Genomic DNA, 19852 nt, shown 5'->3' with positions numbered 1-19852 from the left:
TCTCAAAGTTAAATTCACCATATAATAATTACACTGACCAGAACTTACCAACCTGACCCAATTTATTCACACATAACAACACAGGAAACTTTTCCTCACACCTGATTATTCTTAAAATATATAAAGAATGGCTGAAAGACCACAAGAAAGGACCAGTAAAGTATAAAAAAATATATACTGTATATGCATAATTTCCTTTTGAACACATATCCAAACTCACCCTGCATGATGCAAACCATCAGCTTTAATTTCCTATAACCTTTTTTCTAATGGTTTTTGTTGTAGAAAAATCACCAATGATAAGGAATTAAGAGCATATTCCAAAATCCTTTCTTCTTCTTATACCACAAATTTATCAAATATTCTTATTTAAATGTATAATTTAGTTATTGTTTATGTTACAGTGTCAGTAATTGATCCTCGCCAGACTCTTTTTCTCCTCACCCTAAATGTTAATATAAAGGCAAATAGGACCGGAAAGATCAGTAGACTCCCTTATGGTGGAAAATTTCCTGGATTTTCCACAATGAACTAGTGCTTGAGAATCCGCCCCAGACTCTGACCATAAATCTGCTATTTTAAAATTTCTTTGTCAAATAGTAACAATAAAAAACAAACAAACAAAAAAAAGAGTACCTGCCATTTAAATCACTGTGAATGTTGTTTTTACCATGGAAATAATATTGCTTTTGAGTAGAGCATTCCATGCCATGAGAAAAAAGAAAAAAAGGGAGGAAACGCCATTGACTCGGATCTTTATTTCTGAATCAGGACCCTATTGTGCTATAAATGGGATTGTTTTGATGTTTTTGTGGTACTAATAGTTTAATTAAAGTAGAATACCATAGTTGAGCAGGTTATAAAGTTATGGTATTTATTTATTTCTAATTATGAAATCATAAATGTGGGGAACCAGGACCACTTTAATTTTAATATAATACAGTGTGATAAAATGCACCATTTACATCAGGCCCATGGCCCTCAATCAAATGTGGCCCTTTCAAGGGAAAAGTTTATGCATCTTTATTGTGATAAATTTGAGGATTTACCACAAGCTACATTTTTACAGAGACAGAAAAGACTCTGCGTAAGTAAATGGATCATTTATTGTAATTCACCATACAATATTTTGTTTACAAAATAAATAAATACATAAACCAACAGCCGGCATTATGGGTGGCGATGAAGAGCGAAATCAAAAGGCCAAACACCAAATGAACCAGCCACTTGGTTTTGCAGCAGCTAATAAAAATGAACATACAATCTGCCTGGAAAACCACAAATCACCAGTGAGCAGCAGCTACATAATATTTAGCTACGTTGGCTAAAAACAGAAGCGAGTGTTTTTTATTTTTCAAGTATTGAGTTTCCCCTCTCTGTGTCAGTCTGACCTGGCTGGATCGGGATGCGGTGATGATGCGGTGCGTCACATACAAACACAAATCGTCTATCCTGACCGACACTACATAGAGACGACAATATCACACGAAAGCAAAAGCCTGTACTTTAAGCTTATTGCTTCGTTTACATTCGAATTTCTTAACCCTTTAAATGAACACGTCAAATGTGTATAAAGGATAAAAGGTCAAATCTACTATAGAACACCTACATGTAACATCTAGCACAATCACGGTGAAGATAGTATATGTGGTCAGGGGTTATTGATTGTTTTGCTGCTCGGTTGTTTCAAGTAAGCCCTGAACAAAGCCGTAAGTGCTAAGCCCTTCTAATAATAACAACGAGGAGTCAACGTTTTTTATTTGACCAGTAATGTTTTATACTAAATTACAGGACTAGCTAGGGGAGCTAAGGTTATATAGCGTGGGCACTACGAAAAGTATGGACATGGTGCCATTAAGGCCCTCGTAACATACAGCGGGTAGGATGTACCTGATGTTTCTTGTTAGCGCTGGTGTCAAAAGAAGCCGCTGTTTAGCGTTCAGCATGCACGGATCCTGCCTCATTACGTATCCTGGGTTCGAGTCGTAAAGGCCGTGATGTAGATTAGAATTTATTCTAGATCTTATATTCTAAAATGGCGATGAAAGCCAGCATGTGGTTACTAGCAGCATTTGAATATTAGAAATGAATTGTCCAAGGATGTGTTTTTTTTTTTTTTTCCCTATTATTGTGTGGATGCAGTTTGTAAGTTGTGCTTTGAAAAGATTTTCAGTGCATTTCCAGATATTATCATCTGACGTTTAAGACAGAAAATAGCTAGCAGTTAGCAGAAAGAAAGTGCCATCTCTATCTGGATTTCCCTCCCTCTCTTTCTGTCTCTTTCTCGCTCTTGTTTGATCAGGCCACTGCAGGAGAAGTGCTCCAGAAACACCAGCGACGACGAGAGTGGTGCTTGTTCAGGACCACGTCTTCCTTCTCCCTCTCCTTCCTCACGCGCTGGTAGTGATCTTCCTCCTTCAGGTACCAAACCGGAGGCCAGCGATGCTTCTCGAAGTACTGTTGGTTTTCTGCTCACACGCCAGACAGACCGAGAACAATCAAGGGCAAGAAAGGTGGTACACTAAAATACACACTGGTCTCGTACACAGAGGTCTGTTAAGGTTGAGGACATTGGGATAATTACAGGCTGTCTCACTAAGGTTGGAATAATAGAAACTTGAGAGGTTGTAATTATGGAAACATTAAGGTACCACAGGCACATGTGCAATTATTCCATCCATCGATCCATCCATGCATATCTTATACCGCGTATCCTATACACTACTGTAAGGGAGTCTGAATCCTATCCCAAGGAACCATAGCCCAAACACTCACAAACACACACTATATAAAGACTATAAAATCAGAAAATAGACCTAATTCTAAAATCAAACGATTGACTTTTTACAACTTCCTGGAAAGATTTTACAACATGCTACAATTATAATTTTAAATCCCTTATCAGCATTCCTACAAAATTTCTGGGTTACTCATTACGTCTATTAATCCTAACCTGGACCTAAATTAGCTATGAAACATTATAACCAGGAAACATAAATATGCTAGTTATGCTAGGTTGTTGTATATTTGCATTGAACAGAAACGAACGGTTAGCAAAAAAATGCAACTTTCTAAATTGGCATAAAGAGCACCGTAAATCTGCTAATTGGCAATCACGCAAATATCATACTCTTACCTAGCGATTTGGACTTGATCTCTTTGCGATAGTTGGCACAGATGTTATTATAATGAGTGCATATATGATGCAAGCACCAAGCAGTAAGTTGGTTGGCATTATGGAACTGTGAGGGGGGAAAAGGAAACATGTGACTCACTGTACATCGCATACTAAAACACACTAAACACAACTACTTTATATATATATATATATATATATATATATATATATATATATATATATATATATATATATATATATATATATATATATATAACCCAGCCATTAGGGGGGCACAAGCCAGTGTACTCTTAGTGCCGGTCCCAAGCCCGGGTAAATGGGGAGGGTTGCGTTAGGAAGGGCATCCAGCGTAAAACATGTGCCAAATCAAATATGCGGATCACAAATGAGAATTTCATACCGGATCGGTCGAGGCCCGGGTTAACAACGACCGCCACAGGTATCGTTAGCCGACAGGGTACCGGTGGAAATTGGGCTACTGTTGGCCGAAGGAGGAGAAGGAGAGGAGGAAGGCGTCTACAGAGACGGCAGGAAAAGGAGCAGTGTAGGAGAGTAGAGGTTCGGGTTGGTACTTTAAATGTTGGTACTATGACGGGTAAAGGGAGAGAGATAGCTGATATGATGGAGAGGAGAAAGGTAGATGTGTTGTGTGTTCAGGAGACCAAGTGGAAAGGGAGTAAGGCCAGGAACATTGGAGGTGGGTTTAAACTGTTTTATCATGGTGTGGATGGGAAGAGAAATGGTGTAGGGGTGATTCTGAAGGAAGCGTACAGTAAGAGTGTAGTGGAGGTGAAGAGAGTTTCTGATAGGGTGATGATCGTGAAGGTGGAAGTTGAAGGGATGATGATAAATGTCATCAGTGCCTATGCTCCACAAGTTGACTGTGAGATGGAGGAGAAAGAAAGATTCTGGAGTGAATTAGATGAAGTGGTAGATGGTGTACCTAGGAAAGAACGATTGGTGATTGGGGCAGACTTTAATGGGCATGTAGGTGAAGGGAACAGAGGTGATGAGGAGGTGATGGGTAGGTATGGTTTTAAGGAGAGGAATGTGGAAGGGCAGATGGTGGTAGATTTTGCTAAAAGGATGGAAATGGCAGTGGTGAACACGTATTTTAAGAAGAAGGAGGATCATAGGGTGACGTATAAGAGTGGAGGATGGTGCACACAGGTGGATTATCTTCTGTGTAGGAGATGCAACCTGAAGGAGATTGGAGACTGTAAGGTGTTGGCGGGGGACAGTGTAGCTAGACAGCATCGGATGGTGGTCTGTAGGATGGTTTTGGAGGCGAAGAAGAAGAGGAGGAAAGTAAGGTTTGAAAGAAGAATAAGATGGTGGAAACTGAAGGAGGAAGAGTGTAGTGTGAGGTTCAGGGAAGAGGTCAGACAGGGGCTTGGTGGTGGTGAAGAGGTGCCGGATGATTGGGCAACTACTGCAGGAGTGATGAGGGAGGCAGCTAGAAAAGTACTTGATGTGACATCTGGAAATAGAAAGCAAGACAAGGAGACGTGGTGGTGAAATGAGGAAGTGCAGGAGAGCATTAGGGGAAAGAGGTTGGCAAAACAGAAGTGGGATCGACAGAGTGATGAGAAAAGTAGGCAGGAGTACAAGGAGATGCTGCAGCAGGTTAAAAGGGATGTGGCGAAAGCCAAGAAAAAGGCATATGAGGAACTGTATAAGAGGTTGGACACTAAGGAAGGAGAAAAGGATTTATACCGATTGGCCAAGCAGAGGGACCGAGCTGGGAAGGATGTACTGCAAGTTAGAGCAATAAAAGATGGAGAGGGAAATGTGTTGACTAGTGAGGAGAGTGTGTTGAGAAGATGGAGGGAATATTTTGAGCAGCTGATGAATGAGGAAAATCAGAGAGAGAGAAGGTTGGAGGATGTGGAGTTGGTGAAGCAGGATGTAGATAGGATTAGTAAGGAGGAAGTGAGAGCAGCGATTAAGAGGATGAAGAATGGAAAGTCGGTTGGACCAGATGACATACCGGTAGAAGCGTGGAGATGTTTAGGAGAGATGGCAGTGGAGTTTTTAACCAGATTGTTTAACAGGATTCTGGAAGGGGAGAGGATGCCTGAGGAATGGAGAAGGAGTGTGCTGGTACCGATCTTTAAGCATAAGGGAGATGTGCAGACCTGCAGTAACTACAGGGGAATTAAATTGATCAGTCACACCATGAAGTTATGGGAAAGAGTAGTGGAAGCTAGGCTGAGAGAAGAGGTGACCATCTGTGAGCAACAGTATGGTTTCATGCCGAGGAAGAGCACCACAGATGCCTTATTTGCTTTGAGGATGTTGATGGAGAAGTATAGAGAAGGACAGAAGGAGCTGCATTGTGTATTTGTGGATTTAGAGAAAGCGTACGACAGGGTGCCGAGAGAGGAGTTGTGGTATTGTATGAGGAAGTCAGGTGTGTCAGAGAAGTATGTGAGGGTGGTGCAGGACATGTATGAGGACAGTGTGACGGCAGTAAAGTGTGCAGTAGGTACGACAGACTGGTTCAGGGTGAAGGTTGGACTGCATCAAGGATCGGCCCTGAGCCCTTTCCTGTTTGCAGTGGTGATGGACAGGTTGACGGACGAGGTCAGACAGGAGTCTCCCTGGACTATGATGTTTGCAGATGATATTGTGATTTGTGGTGAGAGTAGAGAGCAGGTTGAGAAGAGCCTGGAGAGGTGGAGATATGCGCTGGAGAGAAGGGGAATGAAAGTCAGTAGGAGTAAGACAGAGTACATGTGTGTGAATGAGAGGGAGGGCAGTGGAGTGATGCGGTTGCAGGGAGAAGAGGTGGAGAAGGTGGAGGAGTTCAGGTACCTGGGGTCAACAGTGCAAAGTAATGGAGAGTGTGTTAGGGAAGTAAAGAAAAGAGTGCAGGCAGGGTGGAGTGGGTGGAGAAGAGTGACAGGAGTGATTTGTGACAGAAGAGTATCTGCAAGAATGAAAGGGAAAGTTTATAGGACTGTGGTGAGACCTGCGTTGTTGTATGGATTAGAGACAGTGGCATTGAGTAAAAGACAGGAGGTGGAGCTGGAGGTAGCAGAGCTGAAGATGTTGAGGTTTTCGTTGGGAGTGACGAGGATGGACAAGATTAGAAATGAGTTTATTAGAGGGACAGCCCATGTAGGATGTTTTGGTGACAAGGTGAGGGAGGCGAGATTGAGATGGTTTGGACATGTGCAGAGAAGGGACATGAATTATATTGGTAGAAAAATGCTGAAGATGGAGCCACCAGGTAGGAGGAAAAGAGGAAGGCCAAGGAGGAGGTTCATGGATGTGGTGAGGGAAGACATGCAGGTAGTTGGTGTAAAAGAGGCAGATATAGAGGACAGGGTGGTATGGAGACGGATGATCCGCTGTGGCGACCCCTAATGGGAGAAGCCGAAAGAAGAAGAAGAAGAAGAAATATATATATATATATATATATATCTTATACCGCGTATCCTATACACTACTGTAAGGGAGTCTGAATCCTATCCCAAGGAACCATAGCCCAATATATATATATATATATATATATATATATATATATATATATATATATATATATATATATATATATATATATATATATATATATATATATATATTGGAACCTCGATACTGGCGGCCTCGACAGTTCACGACTGTTCATTTGGAACCGGAAAAAGTTTGAACTAATAAATTACATAAAAATGTTTGGAAAACTATTTTATTATTGTATTATTCATTTAAAGTAGTAAATAAAACACTTATGACAAGTAATTCACAATTTATTTTGAGTTTACAGTACAGTACATGTACAATTCCCCTTGAAAAAGGAAACATCAAAAGAGTCAAAACCTTGTGATTTTTTGTTGAGGGGTCATAGAGCGTGACCTCTGCGAGTATCGAGGTTGCACTGTATATATATTTATATAGGAACATATAATAATATGTAGCAAAAAAAAAAAAACACCTGAGCAAGCTCTAGGTAGTTGAGAACCTCGCCGTCTATGTCTTGGGCATCCCTCGAGGCTTTCACCAGCTCACTCACAGCATACTGCTCTGTTGGAGAAGAGACGGCTTTTTAAAATAGAGATCAGTTTCGGGAAACCATATTAGCTCAACATTAGGAAGTGTTTGCAAAATGGAAATCAGAAAACAGATTTGCGGTTTTGTTTTTGTCAGAGGCACCGTTCCACAAACCCTTTACCTACGCAAGCTTTGGATGAAAGTCAGACTGCCAGGGTTTCTGCTTTACCTGGATGTTTGATGACATTAACTAGACAACCTACACTCCATGATGTGTAAAATGGCTCCTTTTTTTTCCTTTTTTTTTTTAAACAGAGACTTGACGTTGCTTGTTGCTAAGCAACAGTGAACAGAAGAACCAATGATAGTTTGATCCAAGTTTGTAGTGTGTGTGAGAGATGGAGGGTGCACCTGTCAGGGCGATGAGGCGGGGAAGGCACAGTCTGTTTGCCAGAGCAATTAATTCCATTGGGTCCAAATCAGCCATGGGTGACAGTTGATTGGTATAAAGATACTCAAGGACTGCCTGCATACACGCCCTGCTGGTATTAGGAAAAGACACCTGGCAACAGAGCACACACACACATACACAACAGACACACTGAGTCCTGAGGAACATGGTATCTCAAAAAATCTCCCTAAAAACCACCACACTCATTTGTTTAAATACCAATGGAGTCACAGCCATGCATGGCCAAAACAGAATATTGGCCATGTTCTCAGAGTGGCAGGGATGGCATTACCCTATTCACTGTCAATCAAAATGACACTATCCAATCAGCTTATTTATGCAGGGGGTCCTATGTAAATGTATAAGGGGTCAATAGCATGCTCTTCAAAATGCTGTTTAAATACGTGACTACATGGAGGAAGCATGTGCTAGCCATCTCTGCCTTTAACTATTGTATAGCGATAGAGAGGTACAATAAAAATACATTATGAAATTCCTTAAAAAAATTAATAAATAAATAAAAAAACACAGGGTACTAAAAACATTGCTATTACGGCTGAACTACTGAAAACATCTTTACGTCATACGAACATTACGTCATTACATATTCATCTATTATTAAACTAACATAAAATTATTGATTGAATTATTTGATGCATGTGTAATTGTCTGCGGTAAAGAACCATAGCAGGAATCCACAGTTGGGATCAAAGTGTAGGGAAAAAAGGTAATCAAAGAATTCTCTACAATCATAAACAATAGCAGACCTGGTAGAAACCTGGAAGTAAACCTAGAACTAAACAAAATGGGACTGCGGAAATCTAAGACTCAAAAAGGCTAAACAGATGCACACATTAACTGGCAGACTAACAGTGAACTAAAACAAAAAAAAGGAATAAAAAGAGAGCACAAAAAATAAATCTGTGGAAAATTCTGTCAAAAAGTATTCAAATCAAATAAATTGGAAAAACAGAGTATAATGTTAGTAACCCTTTCCATATGTTTGCCTGTATAATTAAAAGACAGTTACCCTAATAATAAATCTTTTTTTTAATGCCATCTACTTTTTAACAGTGTACTTATATTCACTGATTCTCTGTTCACATAGACCTACATGACCACCACTACAGGCAAAATATCTCTGACCAAATACTCTTTGTACAGTGGTGGATTCAGCACTGCATTGAGACAGAGACCTACACCAACGAGCCTTTAAAACACTACTAGTCACAAATGGTATGAGAACAATCTGATATATAAACCAATAATATCCAGTCAACAGCAGTGATGAAAAGTGCCACACGAAAAACGTACCCATTATTGAACACTATTACCACAGACAAATATAAGCTATAATCTCTAATTGTACACCTACACAAGGTGGAATAACAACCTTGGGGCATCTAATAAGAAGTCAGTAAAGATCGCAACCCACTGGTCTAATTCCCAAATAACGGTTAGCTACTAGTGATCCTCTAAAAGCTCCTTGCAGAGGGATTGTGGGAAGCTCACAAACTGCACATAGCAATCTTTCCCAGATGGGCTACAGTGAGTAATTTTATACCTACGTAGTAAACCATGTGGAGGTTTTACTGGATAAAATGATATGAACTAGGCCTAGACCCTACAAACTAATACAAATTTGATAGCTTAATATGGCAGTTTGCACAAAAAAAAAAAATCCACCCTATACAATTATATTCGAAGGAAGATAAGTAGAGTAACTTGAGTAGGGTTTTTGTTTGCTTAGTATTCCTGTATTTAGGTTCTACAAGAGGGGTTATTTTTATAAGTACTGTTCAATTATTAATGAATGAATTACAAGTCTATCCTGTATCTGCCTATGCAACTGTCATAGCCATGAATCTTTCAGTGAAAACCAGCTCTGAAGATGTCCTTTTCTCTGTCCTATAGTTTAATGGAATCAAAAGCAGGCTGACCTCAGAATAAGGGTGATACTGTTTCATATTTTTGTGGTATAATAACCTAGTATAAAAATATCTCTGTATCAAATGCACCACACAAAAACATGCAAGCTGCCTGATGAAAAATGAAAATTTCATACAAGCAACAAAAGCAGTGAATTTATTTTTTTTGACAATTACATGTCTAGCTTCATAACCTAGCATGAGATGCATTGCTGTGCATTGCTGCTATGCCAAAATTACATAGTTCATGTGTATTAAAAGGTTAGGAGTAGTGGATTACACAGCCAAAGGGGTTTTCAGTGCAGTGAAAATGAGGTTTGTGCTGAAGGATTTAGGGTGAGACCAGAGGGAGCCAGACACATGGTAATAAAACTACTTGAAAAAGGAGAATGGTCAGGTTAAAAAAAAATAAAAATAAAAAAGGTCTAGATAGTGATAAATGGAACCCAAACTTTAGACCATTAATAAGTTGGAGTGGATTCTGACCTTAACCCTATTGAACACCTTTGGGATGAATTGGAACACTGACTGCACCCCAGGCCTCCTCACCTCACCTACATACCTGACTTTACTAACATCTTTGTGGATGAATGAGCACAAATGTTCACAAGCCCGATCTCTCTCTCTCTCTCTCTCTCTCTCTCTCTCTCTCTCTCTCTCTCTCTCTCTCTCTCTCATATATATATATATATATATGAATATATATCTCAATAAAGAGAGTGGACACATACTAATAATAAGGTCTAAGGTCTTTTGGAGTGCAGGGATTAGACTGACTACTTTTTATACTGCTCAATAACAATAAACTTTCTTTCGGCTTCAATAACTTTGTGCAAAACAACTACTATATTGTTTGTCTCTTTCATTTGTATTTCTATACTGTACTGTATATATTTGTACTATGTCTCTGCATTATATTTGCACAATTTTCTTTGCTGCTGTAACATGGAAATTTCCCCAGTGTGGGACAAATTCAGTCTGGTCTTATCTTATCTTATCTTATATCTACCCACCCACCTACCTACCAATCCACCGACGTACTTACCTACCTTACTACCTACATACCTTCATACATACATACATACATACATACATACATACATACATACATACATACATACATACATACATACATACATACACACACACATACATACATAGGAAAATTACAAGAACTACCCTAATTAAATGTGCAGTATTTACTCGGTGTAAGTAGGACAGTGACATCCCTAAAATAATGCTGTCCCAATTGTAAAGTGGTATATGATGTTGACCCAGCATAGAACCAAATAGAAAAAAATAGGCCTGCCTTCAAGCTTGGTATACACCAATGCTTGAAACTGATGCCTGGTTGCACTTGCTAGAAAGAAAGTGCATTCAGTATTTTTGTTCCTCCAACCACACAAAGCAAATGACAAAATCTAAGAAAGAAATTAGCTGGGTGTGCACAGACCATAGTTTTCACACTCACCTCGTTATTTGCACTCTCAATGAATGAGCCTCCGAACAAAGCAGCCATCCAATCGCAACTGGAGATCAGCAAAGGCTTATGGGCATTGATGGTGCCATCATCCAACCTGAATACCACATCTTCCAAAATGGCAACAGAAATCCATGAGAAAAAAAGCTCATGCAAAATCATTAATTCATATAAAATTATAATTGTGTTCTAGGTATTGTAGGTTATTCCAGTAGAGATATTGATCATTCTACTCACTGCTGTAGGCAATCAAATGAATCTGCATTGAAATCATGTCTCTTACCTGTGAAGCTGTTCTTAGCAAGACACTCCTTAATCCTGTTGGCTTTTCTCACATGAAACGCTTTTGTAATTTCCTTATTCATAAAGCCTTCTTTGTTCATGATGTTTTCAACCATCATCCTTAGGTCAAAAACTTCAAGGATCTCAGCAATCTGACCAATGTTCATCAAGTCAGTTTCTTTTTCATTCAGTTCTCCTGTATAAAGGAACCGCAGCACTGCACTAAAGGGTCCCAGCTGGAAGGAGTTGTCCATCTTTACCACCGTCATGACAGCTGCTGTGCATGTCACCGGGTTAACCACCGTTTCCTTGTGGATGCTCTGGAAGGCTTTGCACCAAAATGCCAAGGACAGCCCGTTGTGGTTGTTCTTGGCATTAAAGCCCATGACTTTCAGAGTCCCATCACTCTTAGAAGCCCGCAGGGAATTAGGTGAGATGTTAGGCAGTACAGACATGACTTCATCTGTGTCCAAGCTGAGTGTACGCATCAGGTGCTCTCGTCTGTGGCGCTCCGTCACAACCATACACTGGGACTCCTCAGAGAGGTCCATCTGGAAGAGGTCATAGAACTTGGAGGATGAGGTAGATAGGTAGATCTTGTGGGCGAACACATTGAAGTGTTCTTGAACAACAAACATGACATCAGCACAAACAGGGTTCTCCAGCAGTTTTCGGGGGCCATCCTGGTTGTTGCAGGGACACTCTGGGATCTTGATCAGTGGTGGAGGAGCTTTCGGGGGGAGGAATGGTGCTTGCAAGAGGGGCTTCTGGACCCTCCGTAGATGGGATTTCCAGAACTGAAGGTGGCGTCTGGAGATTAGAGCAGCCCGGATAGCATTGTCAAAGATGTCTTTAATGCCAAATTGATCAAAGACACTTGTCTCATAGTATGGAATCCCCAACTCCTTGGCTACTTCCCGTCCTCTCTCTGGGGGCAAAATATCCCCTGGTTTTATAGGCCTGTTTTAAAGATAGGGGATAATTTAATAATGTGCCGACATTAAGCAAGTGAAACATGACCTCCTCCAACTAATACATTATAAATCTTTCATTAATATAAGGAATGTAAACTATCTTAAAAGAAAACTAAATTGCATTATCAATGTAAAGAATCAATACATAAACAAGTACCTTGCTAATGGCCGTCTAGCCCGGTTGACAGCCTCCAAGTCTGCATAGCGTAAGTCAAGTTGACACCCGACCAGAATAACAGGTGTACGTGGGCAAAAGTGTTTAATCTCCAGGTACCACATAGTCTTCACATGATAGAGGGAGTTGGGGTTGGCAATGGAAAAGCAGAGAACCACCACGTCAGACCTTGAGGTATGAAAATGAAAAACAAAACAAAAATGGGAGCTCTGGCAACTGCTCAGCCATGAAACATCGCCATACTACAAAAGGCAAGACATCACTTGACACGGCATGCGAACACGTGCAGCAAAGTATGCTGTACATGACAGGAGCCAGGCGGCGTCCGTAGCAACACCATTGACCTACAGTGTTTGGTCGGCATGCAGAGGAAGTACCTGCCGATAAACTCGATGCAGGCCTGACAATGAGCTTCTGACAGGATGTAAAAAGATTGGCATCGTGTTGACACCTACGTCCTTGAAGACGTACGTCTGTTTTATGGGGTGATGAACAACTCCGGCAATGTTTTTTTTTTCTTTCAGGCCACCTCGATTAGGACCAGTTCAAACATGGGGAAAAATGGCAAAATAAAAAAAATAAAAAAAATAAAAACTAAGAAGGAGGACATGCAGACATACTGACAAGTGGCTGGCGTACCTTCTCAGAGTGAGGTTAGTACACTGTCTATGCTGACAGGAAGACACAAGAACTGTGAACAATGTATGACCACCCCTTCGTCATCGTCCACCAAAGGAATTGCGCAGCACTCGCTGACAGGGCAAGCGATGGACGCAGCTACCACACCACACAGTCAAACTGGAAATGCAGAAAGTTATAAAGATGCGAGTGGACTTGCAGCCTTACAGTGTCTTGATTATGATCAGACTCGCATTAAGGTCCTAGGGGCCCTATAAACAAAAACAGGAACAAAACAATGCTCCATAGTAGGTGATGGCTATTAACAAAATATTGTAAAATGAATTTCTCATTTTGTACTGAAATCTTTCCTGTCTTTTACTCGTAAAAAACACCTCAAACCCTGAACCCTTTCCCTTTTGAAATATGTCAATCAGGGCCAATCAGCAGCCCTTTAAAAATATACAGTATTTGAAAACAAATATCTTGGGATAAGAACCTGTATCCATTGCTATTTAAAACAGAGAAAAAGTGATCAGGAATGAGCTCAATACATAGGTATGCTCAATACATGGGATAGTACACAGCTCAGATAACAGCTGCCAAACTAAAACCTTTCCAGGAAGTCAATGGCATACTGAAACCACTGGCCAAAGAAGAGCTGATAGCATATCATCTCTGCAGTGCAATCCTATGTCTGAAAGAATGCACTGTTTGGATACCATTTAGTATAAAGGAAGCAGCATAATTCTCCTTATAGTTAAAGACAAATGCCATCAGGCCAAAGTGAACCCCCAACTTAATATATGGCAACTCCACTCGATCAGCATCCAGAAATACTGTATGTCTTCAAAGTCCACAGTTCCTCTCATTATTATATACAATAAGGATAAAAGACATCAGGGTCCAGTGATCGCCCAGAGGCTGCCCTCCTATCCTCATGCATCCAGGGCTGATTTTACAGTTTATAGCCTCAGCACTTTTGTTTTATTTTTAGGACCCTGTAAAAGCGTCGAGAGGAGAAACGGCATCACAGATTGGGAAACGTAATTCTGTTCAAGAGGACAACTGGCCCAAGGACAGAGAGCGCGGCACGGCGTGGCCAGGCGGATGCGAGCATGCGAATTTGGTGAACGGTGCACAAAATCAAGGATCAAGCGCTTTCTAATTTGCCCTCAGCGAACATGACAGGGACTTCAAGCAGCGTGACTGCTGTTGTTCTGTTTTCTTACGAGCCTGCCTCGCTTGTCAGAAGCAAAAGACACTTTCCAGTCAGCACGCGCTCAAACCGTCAAGCACCATCTGCTGTATACAACACAAAAGCTTTGCTGAAACATATCAATATACACTTGTCCCCTAAATAAGATGAGTACTTCTTACAGTTGTTGACAAGACAAGGCATGTTGAGTGATTTTCAAAAAGAAACTGACATAAATGCCTCATATTTGAGTTTCATTTGCCATCTTTGAAGCTCCGATTTTCATCCATGGGACCAAAATTTGATTAGAAACTGCTTTTTAAATGGTCGCCAAAGTAAAAATGTATTTCAAATTATAGTTACAGTTGCAATTACACAATGCTAACTTGAAATAGAATTGGGATCAATTCAAGGATGCATGAGTAAGCATACAAATATGATTTACCACACAGGTAATGCAGATTCAATATGAGGTGCTAGGTTTCATACAATCTCATACCAATTGGTTTAAAAAAAAAAAAGAAAAAAAAAAAAAGGGGAAAATAAATAATTAAATAAATGAAAGTCATGAGAAGAAAAGAAACTATGAAAGCCATACGAGTCAAATCAAAGCTCTATAAATGGCTGCGATGGATGCATGAGCCAGGTCGTATTCAATATCTTTTTACGTAAAAAGTTTCCGATTTCTTCTTTAATTTCTTTTTTTTAAACCTGAAAAAGATCTGACCGCAGGATGCGGCAGCAATTTCACTTGAGCTCTTATATTTATGCAAAATGTATCAACAGCTGCGTCTGTGTCTTCGGGGATAAATCTTATCTTACATTTTGCTTAAATTAGCTTACTTTACCTGCCGTAGGCGAAGCGCCGATCCTTGTGGTGGTCTCCGAAGGTGTCCCATAGCCTGAGGGACACGCTGACATCATCCACCACGTCTCTGGAGCGTTCTAATACCTGTGTGGAAACAGATTTAATCATCATCGCGGGTTGATTTTGGTCATCATACGGTTGTGTCCAAAAAATGGCCTCAGCAAATTCTTTTAGATTTTATCCTATGCAGTATGATCAAGTTTTTTAAGAGATTTACCTCCTGGCAGACTCGGTACTGATCAATAGCCCAGACTGTTGGGACATGGGTGGCTAGGAGCTGGTATTGGGTCAGTGTGGTGTTACAGGCTCGGGCACATATAAGGCGAGTCTTTCCTACAGCATTGTCTCCCACCACGACACACTTTATTGTTTCTACGTTGGGTCTTTCGTAGTCCATTCTGCACCCCAGGATCCTGCATGAGGATAGAGGGATTTCATCTTCAGCCACGGAAGGTTGTGTAAAATGCACAGGGAACAAATAATGTCTCTGACTGATCACAGGTTTCTGTGTTTATGAGCTTTCTGAGATCATTGACCTTGGCTCAGAGTCACTGCATATGTAATACAGGACTTTTCACACACCCAGAATAGTTGCCCTGTAACTTGTTCCTGCTGAGACAAACAATTCAAAATGTCCCCTCGTCCCCTTCTATAGTGCAAGTATGTTATCATTTAAACTGCGAGCTTGTTACGAAATCATATTTGGATGAGGATTTTTCTTTTCTTTTCAAATCCCATCACTGAACTACTCCCGACTGGAGTTTATGAAAATGTGTATTATATTACATAGCCAACAGGGATTTTAAATGGGAACTCATTAGAATGATGGATTTGCTTTCCTGCTCTTAAAGTCTATTACATTCTGTATACGGGTTTACACCTTAAGATTTTCATAAAAATAAATAGAGAGTGTTGTCTCTCAGTGCTTGCCCAACAAAGTGAGGAAGATCATCAATATAACATCATAATAATATCATATATCAGTAATACAGAGCATCAGCATAACCTTATTATGAGGAGATCATTATTTTTCCAGTCATTAATCATGGCATCACTGTAAGCGAGCTAGATTTTTTTTCTTATCTTATTATCCAGCATGACACAGCATTATTGATGCTAATTACTTTAATCATTACACAAAACAATACAAAGTGCATTATGGGTATCATGTACCCATAGTAATGATGTATTCTGCTTGGACACTAACCTGGATGTTTGTCAGTGGGGGTGTCAACAGGAATTACACTCTTAAACAGTTCCACATGGGTTCTTCAATTGGGTAAAGACCACAATACAGTAATATTGGTTCCCAAAAAGGATTGACACAGAACCCTTATTTATAAGAAAGCTGTCATGTAATAGAGAACAAAGACAGTGCTGACACACAAGAATAAATCTAGGAACTAGAAGAATGACAACAAATGCCAAGAAACAAAGTAAATAACAAGAAAAGGCGGCCAATCTCACAAACTTTAATAAGTGTGGCCATGAACTTTCTAGAAGTTTGACCAAGTTCAGGGACTGATGGGTCAGCACAAGGGTCTGTGTGCTGATTTCAGGATAACCTGAAACTAAAACACAGTTTTGAGGGCAAAACTGAAAACGTTTCCATTGTGCATTCTTTTCTAATAGAATCCAACAATCTTTAATACAAATGATTGCATTATTATTAAATTGACAGCTCCAGTCAAGCATTTCAAGCTTTTAAATAATTACATAGATTCCAGGGCTTCTTAGTATTTCCTATGTCCCATTTATGCTTTAATGGCAGCGTGGACTCCAGCTGGCATGAACGTGCCTGAACCCATGCTTCCACAGAGTAGCTCAAGAAAAACTTGACAGTTAACTATTAACTAATAGTGAAGAATTATTACTATTAAATATTTAAAATATTAAACATTTACTTAAATTTTTTTAACCTTATGCTCCTAGATTTTAATTGGGTCTCAGAATTACATGTATGCATTTATGTCTATAAACACATTCAAATATATACACACCAGTCTAAGGTGTAACACAGAATGGTGGAGAAAACAAAAAACATCCACATTATGACACATTAAAAATTACTTTTTTTTTTTTTCATATCCCTCTTTTTGATGTATAAAAATGTGTATAACTCAAGCACTGGACCTGTATAATAAAATGTGTGTAACTCAAGCACTGGACCTGTATAATAAAATGTGTATAACTCAAGCACTGGACCTGCATCTGCACGAGTTTATTCCTTACGCTGCTGATGTGATTAAGTGATTTACTCTATTTGAGCTTTCCTTGTGTCCCAACAAAGACCTCCTAATCAATTCAAAGGTGAAATCTATAGACCAGCTGAAACACACTTGCTGATACAACAAAAAAATAGCAATGGCTTTCATATGCACTGCATGTTGAAATCAAATGATTTGGTTGCAAGGTGATGTTTCCTGATCCTGAATGTGCATGTTCACCTTGAAATGCATATTGTAGCAAAAGTTTGTACATACAAAAAACACACCAGTAATGTTCACACAACAGTGAACACATTGGAAACTCTGAGATGTGCTTGAATGGATGATGTACTGCAAGCTATTGTTGATGCCTGCAATAACAACATTGTGCTGTAACCTTTTAATTGGCACTGTAATGATGCCTTATGGATAAATGGATTCTGAACGAGTAGTTTATTATGAAGATAGGATAGAAGGAAGATAGAAGGAAAACTGACCTGAATGATAAAAGATAACGGTGGGCAGATCAGATAGGTAGGCTATGTGCTGCAGTACGAATGTAAACAAGAACAGGTACCGTAAGTGGACAGAACAGGTAAGTACAAGTGCTGGATTGTGAATACACGTTCACTCACACACGCACGCGCGTACTCGCGAGCGCACGTGCATGCGCATGCATTCATACATTCCGGCAAACACCTCCCACCTCGCTCGACCACCCCCCCACCACCTACCGTGTCTTTGGGTTTGTTTTGTTGTCTTGACTTGAAGGAGTGCACCAAGGCGACCTGCGCCTTTTTTTTTTTTTTTTTTGCAATATTTCCTTTCCGACTGCTAGCTGTGCACATGCACCGAGATCATTTCCCGTTTGCTTGACTTGTCCCACCCCGAGCCCAGGCAAAAATAAACAAACATACAAACGAGCAAACAAACAAATATTCCCTAAGAGTCAATGACGCACTGTGTCTCGCGCTTCGCCCGCTCGGCTGCAGCCTTGCACGCGCTCCTGACGCTCCATTCACAGGCGTTCATAAAGAAAGCAGCCGCAGCCCACAGTGTGACGTCGACGCACCCTCCCTCCATCCCTCCCTCCCGCCTACTCTGACGTCAACGCTATTAATAGCGTGTTACGGTTTCATTCAAGGGAAGAAAAAAACATTCAGGATCGACGCGAGCGCTGGACACGTCGTCTACATTTGTGTATAAACACACAGGAAAACAATAGGCTTTATTGCCTTAACCTCATAGTCACTATGATGACTACTATTATTGTTTTACTGTTGTGCATTATGATAGCTATGGTTAGTAGATGGTCAACCATGATGCAACAACTTAAGCCGGGTTCACACTGTGTGATTTTGTCCATGATTTGGTTTCCTGAGACAAAATTTGCAAATCTTAGTCTGTGTACATAGTTCATCTCAATACTTTGTTATATACCCTTTGTTGGCAATGACAGAGATCAAACGTTTTCTGTAAGTCTCCAAAAGGTTTTTACACACTGTTGCTGGTAGTTTGGCCCATTCCTCCATGCAGATCTCCTCTAGAGCAGTGATGTTTTGGGGCTGTCGCTGGGCAACACAGATTTTCAACTCCCTCCAAAGATTTTTTTATGGGGTTGAGATCTGGAGACTGTGACAATGATGACTACTACCATTGTTTTACTGTTGTGCATCATGATAGCTATGGTTAGTAGATGATCAACCATGATGCAACAACTTAAGATGGGTTCACACTGTGTGATTTTCTCCATGATTTGTTTTTCCTGAGACAAAATTTGCAAATGTCAAAAGATTCCTATACCCCTAGGCTTAAATCTGTAGTTTTTAATCGCTGGTCTGACTAAGAATCAATTGGAGCACCGGACCTGATGATGCGTAAAAACTTTCTCACAATTAACTTAAAGAAAAATATTGAAATGAGTCAGATTGACAGTACATCAAGAAGAGAACCTTAAAGAGTTATGGAGGGGGAAAAGGAGTTTTTGTATGCCGTTTTTATTATCAAGGCAAGTCAAAAACCAAATGAATGCTACAGATCGCTTTTGTTTGCTGCTAGCTACCATTAGTGAGATCTGTGGGTTGGAACGTGTCAAGGATTGAATATAAAAATCGCACAGTGTGAGCCTGGCATAATAATGCACTCTGAAATCACTCCAGGGTGTACAGAAAGTGATTTATCATGGCTAAGGGTGCTCTTAGACAAGCCGATCTGTTTCGCATGATATATCGGTAATTTTTTTGCCCCTTGATGCTTCAGCATCTGTTTCTCCTTCACTGGAAAAACCACTGGGAACACTGGATTTGAGGTGGAAATTCGCCATCATACACACATCACACACATCACATCATAACCTTGTGCTCCAGAATATATGATCACATGCACATTATCAACTTGTGCTGTTAATATCATGAACAGCAGCTACGCTAATTCCTCTCCACTGCTTCTCTTTCTCTCCCCATCCCGAGGCATCCTGAGGTTTGGCCAGCTCCAGTCACGTCCCACCTCGTGAAGATTATGGACCTATGGATGATCATGG

The 19852-nt window shown here is 40.2% G+C and overlaps 1 protein-coding gene across 6 annotated transcripts; it reads right to left on the bottom strand.

Moving 5' to 3' along the window:
* Positions 1-1088: 1088 nt before the first annotated feature.
* rhobtb1 (Rho related BTB domain containing 1) lies at positions 1089-18416 on the bottom strand. Of its 6 annotated transcripts, none has more exons than XM_083556968.1 (11): positions 18048-18387; positions 15324-15519; positions 15087-15190; positions 13062-13312; positions 12405-12590; positions 11275-12233; positions 10983-11101; positions 7544-7694; positions 7077-7165; positions 3137-3242; positions 1089-2468 (listed from the first exon to the last, which is right to left on the bottom strand). In XM_083556968.1, the coding sequence occupies exons 5-11, from the start codon at positions 12524-12526 to the stop codon at positions 2299-2301; spliced, it is 1716 nt and encodes a 571-aa protein (XP_083413094.1). In that variant the 5' UTR covers positions 12527-12590; positions 13062-13312; positions 15087-15190; positions 15324-15519; positions 18048-18387; the 3' UTR covers positions 1089-2298. The 6 variants fall into 6 exon arrangements, with proteins under 6 accessions (XP_083413094.1, XP_083413093.1, XP_083413090.1 ...); XM_083556967.1 differs by having other exon boundaries at positions 13062-13220; positions 18048-18365; XM_083556964.1 differs by lacking the exon at positions 13062-13312 and having other exon boundaries at positions 18048-18416.
* Between the last annotated feature and the right edge of the window lie 1436 nt (positions 18417-19852).

The sequence above is a fragment of the Silurus aristotelis genome (assembly GCF_946808225.1).
Source record: "Silurus aristotelis genome assembly, chromosome: 12".
Taxonomy (NCBI): domain Eukaryota; kingdom Metazoa; phylum Chordata; class Actinopteri; order Siluriformes; family Siluridae; genus Silurus; species Silurus aristotelis.
Note: the sequence above shows the minus strand (reverse complement) of the source record. Positions and strands in the feature narration are given on the sequence as shown.